The following is a 14,478-nucleotide window of genomic DNA, read 5'->3' as shown; positions in this document are numbered from 1 at the left end:
GCACAGTTCCTCATGCTTTAGGGCACTCAACATATATAGATGATAATTTATTGATTTGATACTAAGAAATCTTATGTGCTTAGACTGTAAACTCTTCAGGGCATGAACTGGGTTTTCTGTTTTACATATTTTGCAGATTTTTAAAAAACTGTGTACGTCTACAGTGTTAAATAGAACTACCGCAATATGACAAGCTTAAAATGCCTAGTCCATCACAAAATACAAACTGGACAATATTGTAATAAGATTCTCAGGTTGCCAATACACTTTTAGACATATCAGGTGGTTTAAGATACTAAACTGCAATGCAAAGAAAAAGAGGCAGAGATACCAGCTGGGGAAGTCAGACGGTACAGAGTACATACATGCTTGTAGAGAGTTTCCAGAAGGTTGAAAGAGAAAAGTAGAGGGGAAGAGATTGCAAACGTATAAATACAGGATAAAGAGACAGATGTGAGGCCCAGAGGGAAAGAGTGTGGACAGAAGAGAGACTGGGAAGACAGAGCAACAGCATGAAAGGGCCCTTTACCTTTTTCAAGGCGAGGAAAAGAGGAATTGAGAGGAAAAACCTAGGAGATGCTCCCACTTAGCTTCCCCTCACTGCCATTCCACCCCACCTTCCACTCCATCAGATCCCCACACACCCATCACCTGACTGGATTCCCATTTTGAGCAAGATACCATTCTAATTAATATTTCTTAAATAAACAAAAAATATTAGGAGGTGATTAGCCCTAGTGCTAGTGCAGCAGGCCTTCAAAGAAGTGGATCTTACATATGTTAACTATTCTAAGACAAATTAAACCATTTTAAACGGATTCAAAATATACAAACTACATTTAATGAAAAAGAAAAGTACACTTAAGTTGAATAAGCATATTGTAATAACACTGGCTAAGCGTATATGAACATGTCTCCCCTTTAGTGATCGGTATACAGGCTTGTGTTTTTAGTACTGAAAGTCCCGAGTTCTCTTGCTATCAATGACCATGGAGCAAGTGTATGGATGCATTCTTAGATTTGGCACATAAGCATAACAAAAAATAAAGTAAGAACTAAAATATTTATCTCCCCTTCACTGAGTTATAAGAAATTATTTTCCTCTAATCAAGAGAATTAACTACCTCTTGAAGTGCTCATCTACAAGTTATTGTATGCTGAAGACAATGCACTCAGACAATTCAGATTGAACTGCAGCATATGTAACTGAAATGTTTGCCACAGCTGCCACAAATTACAGGCTTTTGATCAGTCTTACTACAAAGTGGGTAATGTTTCAGCCTACATCTTCCAAACCCCCTACATATCTTTCTATCTATCTTTATACAGAGATGCTTTTTTAAACCTGTGAGGCTGTTCAAATACCTCTGTAGTAGGCCTCCCAATGATGTTCTTATCAATCCAGTGACCACTAGGCCAAGCACTTGATGACACTCCTGTGCTGTAGTCCACGGTAGGGTAGGGACTACAGCACAGGACTACACAGGACGAAAGGAGTATGACCCAACCTCCAATTCCGATGACAAGTCTCCTCTGGTGGCCATGGAGTTGTGGTTGCCACCAGTGCTAGAGATTGGTGCTGAGGCACAGAAGCTTTCATTGGGGCCAGTATGGTCAGTTTCCCTCTAGACGGTACTACGTGGCCTGGAACCAAGCGGCCACTGGGGACTATGTGGTCCCTCCTGCCCCTGATACCGATACCACCAACTCCTGTACTACCGGCAATGGCAGTACCGAGAGTGCTAGTAGATTTCTAGTGACAGCACATGTCTCTGGCTTGGATGGTTGCAATGGTACTGGTGCCACACCGTCCCTCTGGCGCTGATGGTTTCTCTGGTACCAGACTCAACAGTGCCAGTGTAAGGGCCAAAGCCAAAGGTGTTGACTGAAATGCCAAGGCAGAGGAGTGGCCTGACTTAGGTCACAATCCGCTCTGCTTCCCATGCCTGGCCTTCTTCAGAGTTGGGGAATGTCCCCTCTCAGCTGACAGCATCCTGTGCTTTTGCCTAGGCACTGGCGAAGGCAAATGGTGCTGGGACTCCTGCATGGTGGGAGGAGTGCTCTTCACCGATGCTGAGGTGCTTGATGTCAAGTCTGACTAGCACAGCTTGGAGGAAGGTATCAGCACCACCTCCAACAGCAGGAACTTCAGCCTAGCCTCCCAGTCCTTTCTCATACCATGTTTAAAACTGCAGCAGATCTGACAGCTATCCCTGACGTGAGCTTCACCCAAGCACTTTAAGCAATCAGAGTGCAGGTTGCTCAAAGGCATAGCCTTGCTGCAGGAGACACAGGGCTTGAAGCCCAGTGACTGAGGCATGCCTCGGCACTGGGAATGGATGAAACTCCGCTAACAGAGAAAAAACTAATTATACTAACTAAGACTAAAAACTATTTAAACACTAACGATATACAACTATTAAGAAAACAAAGACCTCTGAGAAAATCTTCCTATAGCAAGGACAGCAGTTCCAGTGACCGTCTGGACGGTAAGAACAAACTGAGGGGGCGCGGAGTCAGCGGGGCCCTTTATACCGGTGCTATAAACGTGCAGCACCAGAGGGCACCAGAGATGACCCACTGGGTAGTACTGATGGGATAATTTCCAGCAGCTATGCTCGGGACACGCATACACATACAGTGGAATAGACATATGAAATCACTCAAAGAACTCCTCTCTCATATCTCCCACCTCAGCCTTTAACCCCATTTACTACTATGCTTCATCACATCCTCCTACAGCCCTAAATTACCACCAAGATTGCTCTCTCTTTTTGTGGTGAATCTGTGTTCCAAATACACATTGACAGCATGGTCATCAGCTACACCATAGACATGTGATATTACTGATAGAAAAAGTGACCTCTGACAGCCTGTCTCTTCCCCTTCTCATGCTACCTCCCCCTGCCCCCGAAACAAAAAGAAAAAATCATCACAGGTTTCTACCACTTGAACTACAGGAAAACTTCAGCAACCACTAAACAGCAAAGTTTTTAACCTCTGCAGATCAGCCAATAAAGGGTGACAGAGCAGGTCTCACATTCCATCCAGTAGAAGGTAGCGTTACAAATACACTATCCGGTACCTCACAGGCATGTCATCATCCTTCCACTGTTTATTCCTGTTCTTTTTCAATGTTTTTAACATTAATGCAATTTTTCTTTTTAAAACAAGCACACACAAAACACAGTTTCCCTTGGCCACTCTTTACTCCCTCGCCCAGCCCTTCCTATCTTTGACACTTTCCAACCACCTACTTCACCAACCTCTCTCTCAACTGTGCTACAAAGGCTTGTCACCTTTCAGAAATCCCTGGGCAAGATATATTAGCATGATACATTTTTAAACTGAAGTGTTAAGAGCAGAGTTGGGCAAATTATGGAGTTTTTTTAGTTCGCTGGCAGTAGTCACTGGAGCAGGGACGTGACCTTGAGTCTCTCTCATCCCTATGTTAGTGCCTTATCCACCGAGATTTTTTTGTCCAGCTCTAGTTAAAGAGTGTGCAGCACAAATATCAGTTCACATAGGCACACTGAAAATGTGTGAAGTTTCCAGAGTGCATAAATTAGCATATCATTTCACAAGCCATATTAATCTGATGAGATCCAATAATTTTTTAAAAGTGTCTTGTCTATTACAGTCCCTTATTTTCCTCTATGTTTTTCTTAAATATAATATTTCTAAAACATCCCATTTTAAAATTGCTGCTTAATTCTTTCTGGGCTTGTTCTCAGAAAAAGTGGAGGTAGGGGTGCCTCAGGGTGGTTCCCTGATTCAAGGCCATTCAACCCTGGCATAAATTAGGATTGCACAGGGATGGCCCTAACTCACCCCACTGGCATAAGGTTCCTCAGGGACCATACGCCAATGGAGGATTAGGCTCCATCTTGCCTCCTCTCCTCTCTCCCACTTGTATTTCATCCCCAGAACATCCTCTGCCTGTCTCCCTCCCCGCCCCCCCGGTTTCCCTTACACCAAGTGACTGGTACAAAATGGATTTACACCAGCAGAGAATTCCCCTGAACAGAATTAATTCAACACTGGCCTTCTCCAGATCTTGTATGCTGCTTACACAGTGGCCTTATGGAACCAGGAAATCCAGTCCTCTAGCTCAGGGGTTCTCAAGCTCCCAAAGCATGGGCTACAGCTCACAGGTTTTTTTATTGACAGCTCTCCTCATAAGCCCCATTCCCAGACCATTCTCCCCTTCCTTTCACAATCGTCATCATATCTTTGTACCAATAACTGCTCTTGCTTACATGGAGAAGTCAACAGGAAAATACTGGTGTATTTATAAATTTCTTTTAAATCAATTTAGCAGCTAGAAAGAAGAAGGAGCCAGCACCCTGCAACCAGTCAGTTCTCCGCAGAGTACAGTTTGGGAACCCCAGCTCTAGCTCCATCCTGTCAATTTTTTTCTCAATTCCTCCTCCCCATTGTCTTTTCAACAGTTTTCTTCATTAGTGTATTTTCCTTTTCCTGTTTAATTACAATTCCTTTATGCTCTGTTTCCTCTATGTCCTCTGCTTTAATAAAGCCCTTCCTGAACTTGCATGCACTCTTCACCCCCACAAATAGTGAATGTTTTTTTGGGGTGGGGGGAGTCCTACCATAGCTCCTCCTCTCCCAGCAATTCTCTAATGGCAAACATGCTCCAATGGACTGAGTAATAAGGCTGAAAGGCAGGAACTCCCAAGTACTAAACTTTTATCTTCATCCCTATCTGTCCATAATTGGGTCCTTCAGAGACTCTTACTGCAAGACCTGTGTGGACTTCACACTCTGCCTCCTATAGCTAGCCACATTCGCATTAGACACGATGATGAAGACAGGCAGAGCAACAACGTGAAGGCCACTGGGAAAGGAAGGACATTTGAATGGTGAAGCTTTCTATTAAACTTTTTACAGGAAGATGGAGGATCTCTGTGTGTGTGTGTGTGTGTGTGTGTGGTTTGTGCATGAGCACCTATTTGCATATCAGCATTCTTATTATGCTTGAAATGCCTTGTCAAAGAAAAGGATCTTGCAGTATGTTCTGAAAGTGGTCAAACTCAGGATTAATCTGATCTCTGACTGAGAAAAAAAGGAGAAAGAGTTGACTGAGGATTTTCTGCTAATAATCTATATTCATTTCTCCTCCCCAACCCCCTGTTCCATTTGGATATACTGATGAGAAATAAATCAAGTGTTGAGGGGCTTACAAAGCTTAAAATTTCCCTTTGCTCACCCAGTGATTAAACCCCTCCTGAACCACTCTCCCCTTGCAAGACAAGGGACATTGAGAGAGACACAATGCACATAAAGCAGCCTTGTTCCAGTTTCCAAGGTTTGTGCAAGAATTAGCTTCAGAGCCCTGTAATGGAGCAGAAACACTGCAACACAGGTACATGAAGAGTTTTAATCAACTAAAGTCAAGCTCATAAGGTTATGGATTGTAGCATTGTAGTTTACTCTCATAAGTGTTAATGCATCCATTTTATGACTATATCAAGTCAGCAAAAAATTCAGAGGCACCAAGCAAAAGCCTTCATTCAACAAAATCACAGCCGAAAAACCCAAAATCCAACATTACCTAAGGATGCAGTTTGTGATCTATTTAAAAATTTGTGTTTTATTGGGAAGTGTTATCTGATTTTATATTAGCAAGGAAGAATAAAAATGAAGTTTTTGTGTAGTACACAGAGATGAAAAACACCTCTCTCTCTCATCTGCAAAGAGACTGCTGGGAATCATAAAATTAGACTGCAAGCCACACTATGCACATCTCAACTACTTAAATTAATATGGCTATTCTTACAGCCATATTCTTACATATGCCTTGTTCACTGAATAGTTTAAAAATCTATTTGCTGACCATGAAAATGTGCACATTTTGCACCTGTTACCTAGCTTGAATTGACTAGGCAACTTCCCAAATTTTTATTTATTTTTTAATACAAAGTTTATAAAGTCAAGGCATTATTTTAACAATCAAATTGAACGCTGTAATGAAAGCATCTCTTTGACCACTGTTGACCTCAGAGAAAAATCTGTAGTTTCATTAAGAAGTTACTCATTTATATACTGTGTATACATTTTATATCCTACTCCATTTATAAAAAAATGGTTGGGCTTTTTATTAAGTTTGGCATTGTCACTACAAAATCTTTTGTATTCTGATTTATTGTAAATTTCCTGTGATTAATATACAAAGCAGTTTAAATCAAATTAAAATCTCTTCCAATAATCTTATGTGAGCAACTCTCATTAGGAAAAATAAATAAAATACCTGTTTCTCCCCACAATGCATCAGTGTTATTAATGTCTATTTCATGTTCCTTTTCAACCCCAAAGAGGTAACGAACCACCTGTCAAAAACAGTTAAAGAAATTAAAGTTAGAAAAAAACATTACGTTGTCATTTTGCTGTGTACACCAATAAGGAAAGGTTTCAGCAATGAAATTGCTTCTCTCCTAGCACATACGGACCAAGCAAAAGTTAATATGTGCATAAACCATTAGAGTAAGTTCAGTATTATTTAGGGTACAACTTCATTTTATGATTAATTTTCTACTCTATAAAATCATTAAAAATCATTAAAAAAGAAACCTAGTTTATTTCTATTAATCATCTTAGGGTGTTTTACATGTTAATGATTTTAATGAGCTCCTCAATATGCCAGCATAAGCAAGGACAGACAATACAAAAAAAGGAGAGCCAATTTGGCCTAAATCCTGTAAGGCTTGGTTAATACCATGTTTTCCCACAAGGAATACAATGCTTTCCACTCCAGTTATAATAAAAAAAAAAAAAAGCATGTTTTTAGACCCATCTTGAATAATGTAGACTCCCATGCCCCTTCTATGCTCACTTTACACCACAATTTTAGTTCCAGCCTTTAAAATCTTTTTCCACTTTAGAGAGTTATGCTGCTCAGTGCGGACACAGCATAACTTTGTTCCGAGTACAGGGTGGGGTTTTTTTGGGTTTTTTTAAAGAACACTCAAGACCTCTCTTGCAATGGTTTGTTTAAAAAGCATTTTAATAAAGTTATGCCCTCTTAGCACTAGCAAGTACCAATAGCATTAAGTGGCTTCCTTAAATCAGTTTCCTAACAGTGTAAAATACTGGATCCATACCTACCTAAGGAAATTAATGAGATAGAAAATGTTGCAAAATAAGTTTGAAAACCATATGTTAAGTGTAGAATGAAACTGAGATAAGCAGCCATGACTAAAATAAAACTATGATTGCAATACACATCTGGGACTTCATTCTCAACCCCTAATATTTAAAGAAAATATATTGAATAGCATAATCACTCTGTCCTATCACCTTGCAAGGTGCCAGCATGCACAAGCTGCTGTTCACTTTTTTTTTTTAAACGTACACATGAACAAAAACAACCATATCAGCCCTAACTAGAACAATTCTACTGACTCAACATTCCACAACACAGTTTAGAAATCACACTCTTGCTTTTATAAACATCTACACCAGATATTAAATATCTCTATTCCTCTCCTTTCACGTTTTTAGCAGTTGCCTCCACACTCTCCCTTCAACTTTCGCAACATTGCTGGGAGAGTGTTCTGTTCAGTTTCTGCAATCTGGAATATCCTTCTTGTATTTCCCATTTGCATGGATTCTCCATCATATTTCACAAAGATGTAAGACCTCTTCTCCCTTAATGATACATATTAATTCTATTATTTGGTAACCTTCATTCTTTAAAGCATTCTGGAATACAGTCAGACTAGGGAACAGAGATATCGGATTAGTGAAAAATAATGATATTCTAGTCAAACTCCAACAAAGAACTCCAAAAATTATGGATTTTTCTGCAGAAATGATCATCAGTGAGATACTTAACCTAAGTGAAAATTTAAAGGCAAGCATTAAGAGTTAATACACCATTAAGATAAATGGAGACAGCTCACATGTACTATCTTACTCTACCCACTGATATAGATTATATGAAAGACACTATAGAAAATAAAGTTGGTTTGAATACACTTTTTGTGAACTATGTTTCCTGATATATAGGGCCCTATCAAATTCACGGTCCATTTTGGTCCATTTCATGGATCGTAAATTTCATGGTTTCAACTATTTAAATCTGAAATTTCATGGTGTTGTAACTGTAGGGGTCCTGACCCAAAAAGGAGCTGTGGAAGGGTGGGGAGGGGGGTGATAAGGTTACTGTAGGATGGTTGTGGTACTGCTATCCTTAGTTCTGCATTGCTACTGGCAGTGGCACTGCCTTTAGAGCTGGGCAGCTGGAGATCAGCAGCTGCTGGCTGGGAGCCCAGCTCTGAAGGCAGAGCCGCCATCAACAGCAGCGCAGAAGGAAGGATGGCAGGGTATGGTATTGCCACCTTTACTTCTGTGCTGCTGCCTGCAGAGCTGGGCCCTCAGTCAGCAGCCGCCGCTCTCCAGCCGCCCAGCTCTGAAGGCAGCAGCGCAGAAGTAAGAGTGGCTATGCTTACTTCTGTGCTGCTGCTGGCGGTGCTGTCTTCAGAGCTCAGTGCGAGGCCAACAGCTGCCACTCTCTGGCCACCCAGCTATGAAGGCAGCGCCGAAGTAAGGGTGGCAATACCCCCCTAAAATAACATTGGGACCCCTCCTGCAACTCCCTTTTGGGTCAGGACCCCCAATTTGTGAACGCTGGTCTCCCCCATGACATCTGAATAGTACAGGGTAAAAGCACACAAAAAACAGATTTCACAGGGAAAACCAGATTTCACAGTCCGTTACACATTTTTCATGGGTGTGAATTTGGTAGGGCCCTACTGATATATAAACGTCAATTTAGGGTGGGATTTTCAAAGAGGCCTAAGGGATTTAGGATACCTAACAATGGGTTTTCGGTGCTTAACTTCCTAAGGACTCTTGGAAAAATCCCAGCCCTAGTACATACAGAATATCTCTAATTGTTGAAAAATTACTAAATGCTCTAAGCACAATGTTTTTTCTCTAAGTCTAGTTTTCTCACGTCACTGCTGATTGTATGATGTGGCAAATCTTAGATTGGGAACTAAATGCTTAAAAAAATAAAACTCTCTTATCTGAATATTCATAGAACCTGAAAATTACAAATATGTAAAATTTTGAAAAGTTAATCAAGATGGTGTTTTCACCTGCCAAAATGCAAGTTCATGGATATTATACCTGCCAGACTGGATAACACCAACGGCTACTAAATAGGCTCCTTATGCAATGTTAGGTGTTACTGATCTAATCACACAGGCAAGAGAAACAGAATTCTGAACTCGGGTCTTGTCAGGTAAGAGAGAAAATGACTTTCAACTATTTAGTTTTAAAATACATTTATATTAAAATCTGTTTAGTGATTTATGAACTTAAGAGACTTTTGGATTTGTTTAATTTAAAAAGCATTTCACTTCATCTTTAAGATGCAGCAGTGGAGATAATCTTCACTAGGTAGTGTATGCCATGGCACCTTCTTCCATGAGTGGCCTCATATATGTTGAAGTTAACACTCCCCTCACAATAGTAATGTTATCTTCAGAAACAAATTAATTCAGGAATGGGCCAAATACTTGTTGGAAGGTAAAGTGGATTTTCAAATACTTCATGCATATTGATTCTCAAAGAAAGAGTGTTAGAGTAAACTGAAAAGTCCATTCTACGTCTCACAGTAAGAGTGTTTAGCTGTCAGTTTTATTAGTGTAAACCACTTTAAAAGAGCAGAGTCCTAAAACAATAGGAAAAACTTTTCCTACAACATAAACATAATTTCTATGATATTAAGAGTTTCCTGTGTCATTTTGTTGCATCACATATCAGACACATACACAGAAACTGAATCTTCCCCATCTGAGCTTTCTAAATGTATCTTAAGTTACTGTCTAGATTCTGTTCTCAAGAGAAATATATGAAACTGTTTTCTCAACGAACACAACACATGTATCCACAATTTAATAGGAATAAGATATTTGGGCATTCTATTCATATTCATTTTTAGTGTGCCTGTCACAGTAGTATTGATGGATCATATGTTTATTTTTATTTCTATAAACAAAAAATACACTTAAAACCCTAACTTAAAGAACATTAATTTTATTATTTTCTAAATTTTGAGTGCATCATTTGGGAACCAATGTTGTCTATGCAGCCTTAAATTTTGCTCCCTTGTGCATATGCATTACTATAAAAAATTTAATACGATTACATCCTACCTTTTCAACAGGAACCCCAATTCACCCCAAGTATCCCAGGCTCCTTTATTGTAGAAGCTGGACAGCATTCAGTAAACAAAGCAGGGGATCACAGACAGAACTGTCCTCTAGTTAAGGCACTAGAGACTGAGGCTTTGGAGATCTATGTTCCACCCTGGCTTTTCCAATGACCTGTAGTATGACCTCCAACAATTCACTCTCTGCCTCAGGTCCCATCTACAAAAAGGGGAGCATAATACTTATCTACCTCACAACAGGGTTGTAAGGATAAATTCATTAGTGCTTGTGTGGCACTCAGATTCTATGATGCTCATCGCTTTAGAAAAGCCTATAGTGAAAGAATATATGCCTCTACCCCGATATAACGCTGTCCTTGGGAGCCAAAAAATTATAGATGAAACTGCATTATATCGAACTTGCTTTGATCCGCCGGTGCACGCAGCCCCGCCCCGCCAGAGCGCTGCTTTACCGTGTTATATCCAAATACGTGTTATATCAGGTCGCGTTATATCGGGCTAGAGGTGTATATCCTTATTTAAGGCAGATTTGGAAGGCAGTGCAATGTATATTATTTTAACTACAAGTATTTTTTAATAAATCATTTAAGCCAGTGCAAACTGCTGGGTCGACAATCTTAATTTCAATCTGCTTTATATTGATTTGTTCAGTAAAGAAACTACCTAAGCTAAATCAATATAAACCAAGTTTAAGTCAGTTTAACTGTGTCCACACAGGGGTTTTGTATCAGCTTAACTAACAAACAGTTTATAAAACAATTTGAGTTAAACCGGTGCAGCCATGTGAAGGAGGCCTTAAAGTTAGCCTAAATGGCCAGCTGAAGATTTTCCTAATGGAAGTGGAATCCTCCAGCAGTGTGCAGCCACCATAGCCAGTCTTACATTTTTCTTTGCAGCCTCTGGAGATGGAGGCATTTTAGAGATGTGTGTAGGGAAGGAGGTATGAACAGAGTACTGCTGAGTTCTTTTTATCATCAGCTCTTTGTGCCTGGGTGCAACTTAGAGCAGTCTCAAGACTGCTCTAAGTCATGTCAAAACTGAAACAGCCTCCAGTTGGCCACAGGATTAGGAAGCTGTAAAAGGTGGACTAAAACCACCTTTTCAGCCATACTGGGGTATCAGACAAAGCTGGTCCAACTGAGTTTTGAGGACCAAGCCCAGGAATGGACAACTTTAACATAGCAAAGGGCCACAGAATCCACTAAAACCCTTTGGTGGGCTAAGGTGTGTGTCATGGGTTATTGGGGGTGAGGGGGAGGCGAAAGGGGTCAGATCCTGCCCCCAAGGGGCAAGAGGCTGTGGAGGGAGGGAGAGTTGGCACGCAAGCCCAACCCATATTCACCCCGTAGCAACAGCTCCTGTCCCGCAGGGCTGCGCATGTCTCCCCACTCCAGACCACTGGCTCTTGCCACAGCATTATGTGATGCATGCATCCAGGCACAGGCGGGGCCCTCTTCCTGTGACACCCTGCTCCCTTCCTGGGCTTGGCACAGGTAGATCACCTGCCCAGAACTGGGCTGTGGCAGGCCAAATAAAATGATCTGGTGGGCTGGATGTGGCTCCCTGATCTAGCCCTGTATCTCAGAGCTTATGCAACAAGGGTGCAGAGTTACGGTTACATATACAACCTTAACTTTAGTACTTTCTACGATGGTTGCAAGGTGAAGCAATCTAATGCTCCTTTACTGTAGTTTTCTGTACAGCATTTTCTTGGGTTTTTGAAAGAAAATTTAAAAAAAATCCATCCTAGGTAGAATAAGCCTTTGATTACAGGAGGAAGTGATTCATTTGTAGGCATTAACAGTAACCACAATTAGGAATTCTATATAGCAGTTTTAAGAATAGTGAAGAAAAAGTAATTTGACAATTACATATCAACAAATCAAGACACAAAGGTCTATTTGGTTAAATAACCCTGCAGACTCTATACAGTTAAGACCTAAGATGAAATCCAATTAAAGTCATTTGAAGCTGCAATAGTTTTCCTTTTTGTATTTATTATTTTAAAGCATGATTTAAACCATTTTGATAGTTCAAATTAGTTTTGAAACATTCCAACCACTAACCTACCTGACTGTGTCCCATACTGGAAGCTGCTGTCAATGCCTGCTGAAGTGCATGACATTTTTTTAGTGAAATTTGTTCATGGGAAGGAGCTGTCCAGTCACTGTTAAGCAAATAATCAAGGATATCACAGTGTCCCCTTAATGCACTATGGACCAAAGCACATTGGCCTTTTTTGTCCAGGTAGTCAGCCTGTATGAAAGAACAAAAACTTGAATGTTATAAGTAATCTCAGAGCTCTCATAACAGATCTAACAACAACAAAGCTCAGCTCAAAGCAATTGATGATAATCTCATGCGAAGTTTCATGACTCACATACTTTCAGAACACTATGTACTACATAAATCATTTTTATGCAAATATTTTTTTCTTTTAATTTATAAGTGATATTTTTGGAATTATGGTTCAAAGCACAGCTGGAATGTAGAGGGAGGGAACATTAGCAGGAATGTTATAGGCAAGATATGAGAAGTAGTTCTTCCACTCTACTTAGCACTGACAAGGTCTCATCTGGAGTACTGTGTCCAGTTCTGGGCACCACACCTCAGGAATGATGCAGACAAACTGAAGAAAGCAACAAAAATGAGTAAAGGTTTAGGAAACAATCTATGAAGAAAGTTTGAAAAAACTGGGTTTGTTTAGTCTGGAGACAAGAAGACTGAAGGGAGATATGATAGTCTTCAAGTATATAAGGGGTTGTTCTAAGGAGAAGGGTGATAAATTGATCTTTTTATCCACTGAGGACAGGACAAGTAGTAATGGGCTTAAATTACTATAAGGGAGATTTAGGTGAGACTTTAGGAAAAACTTCCTGTCAGGATAGTTAAGTACTGGAACAAATTACCTAGGGAGGTTGTGGAATCTCCATCACTGGAGGTTTTTAAGAACAGGTTAGACAAACACCTGTCATGGATGGTCTAGATAAAACTTAGACCTGCCTCAGTGCCGGGGACTGGACTAGATGACCAATCGAGGTCTCTTCCAGTCCTACTTTTCTATGATACTATGTGACAATTCTCTTGTTCATGTAAAATTAAAGAAACACAAGGAGAGGCTTAAACATAAAAAAATAAAAACAGCTTTCCTACTGAATAACTTCAAATAAAAAGATAATTACCAGAAGAGACCGTGTGTTTGTAGGTTCCCTCCATTTCTTGCTATGGGACTTAAACACACGTACACACCCCTCTTGATTATGCCTAGACCCTCTGGAGTGTGCAAGAAGCATCGTCACTGCCTTTACCTATGTATAGTGGCCACACACAATCTTAGTCTTTACTCTCACAGAAATATGAGTACTCTAATTTATCTCTGTTGCACCTCCAGCTCTACCCCTGTAGCCCTATATGATAGATATGGATTTCATTAAAGTCGGGGTGAGTAAATGGCCAACCTTGGACTTTTTTTTTTTAAGGTGTATTTTACATTTAGAGAGGCTTCTGACTGACCATTTCTTTCTTTTTTCTTCTGCATGCTGAAAACCCATCATTACTCTCAGACTCTTGCATCAACAGTGAGGGTAGTGTCAGCTGGGGCAGCAGCGACTGCCTGAAAAGGCTACATCAGCCAAACAAGAACAGAGGAGGACAGCACTCTCATCCCCCCACAAAGGAACTGGTACAGTTTAAGTGAGGAACATTGCATCTGACCCCACTGGGGAGGAGAAAGCAGGTGGGGTTGGAAGGAGGCCCTATGCCGCACCCCTCAAAGCTGTCAATGATTCTCCAGCTTGTCCATCCTCTTGCTAATGCTGCAAGAGTGCTATCTGGGCAGGTAGACAGATTATCAGTTTGTAAAAAAGTAGCCAAGAGGGTCAGTCTAGGGCTGCTAAGTTAAAAACACCTCCCCCAAAACACTAAAAGATCAAGCCTGTCTAATTACTCATCTGCATGTTGAAAGTGATGGTCAGTACAAACAAAGAACAGGAACTTTCCACCACATTTTGACTTCTCCAGTATCTAGTTATTTTGTCTGTTTCCATCTTAGATTGTGAGCTTTTCTATTTTTCAATGCGAGAAATAAAACTAATCCACTAGACCTGGCATAGCAATTGCATTGTGGGTTTTTCGGGGATTTTTTTAAAATCTGCTATTGGGTTATATTTTTTATAACAGCAACAAGAATTTGGATAGAAAGCATTTGATTTCTTTTTTTCTACCTTTGGTTTCTCATACAGCTCCATTAGGTATGGAAAGTGATTATATATAGCCACAAA

The 14,478-nt window shown here is 40.4% G+C and overlaps 1 protein-coding gene across 1 annotated transcript in view; it reads right to left on the bottom strand.

Moving 5' to 3' along the window:
* Positions 1–14,478, bottom strand: part of TANC1 (tetratricopeptide repeat, ankyrin repeat and coiled-coil containing 1) — a 188,309-nt gene that overhangs the window by 27,860 nt on the left and 145,971 nt on the right. Inside the window, exons 17-18 of the mRNA XM_044978309.1 lie at positions 12,269–12,454; positions 6,269–6,347 (exon numbers count right to left, since the gene is read on the bottom strand). Coding sequence (XP_044834244.1) covers positions 6,269–6,347; positions 12,269–12,454 — 265 coding nt within the window. The remainder of the gene's footprint in view (positions 1–6,268; positions 6,348–12,268; positions 12,455–14,478) is intronic.

This window comes from Mauremys mutica, chromosome 10 (assembly GCF_020497125.1).
Source record: "Mauremys mutica isolate MM-2020 ecotype Southern chromosome 10, ASM2049712v1, whole genome shotgun sequence".
In the NCBI taxonomy this organism is placed as follows: Eukaryota; Metazoa; Chordata; order Testudines; family Geoemydidae; genus Mauremys; species Mauremys mutica.
The sequence above is the reverse complement of the archived record's forward strand: the minus strand, read 5'-3'. Positions and strand labels throughout refer to the sequence as shown.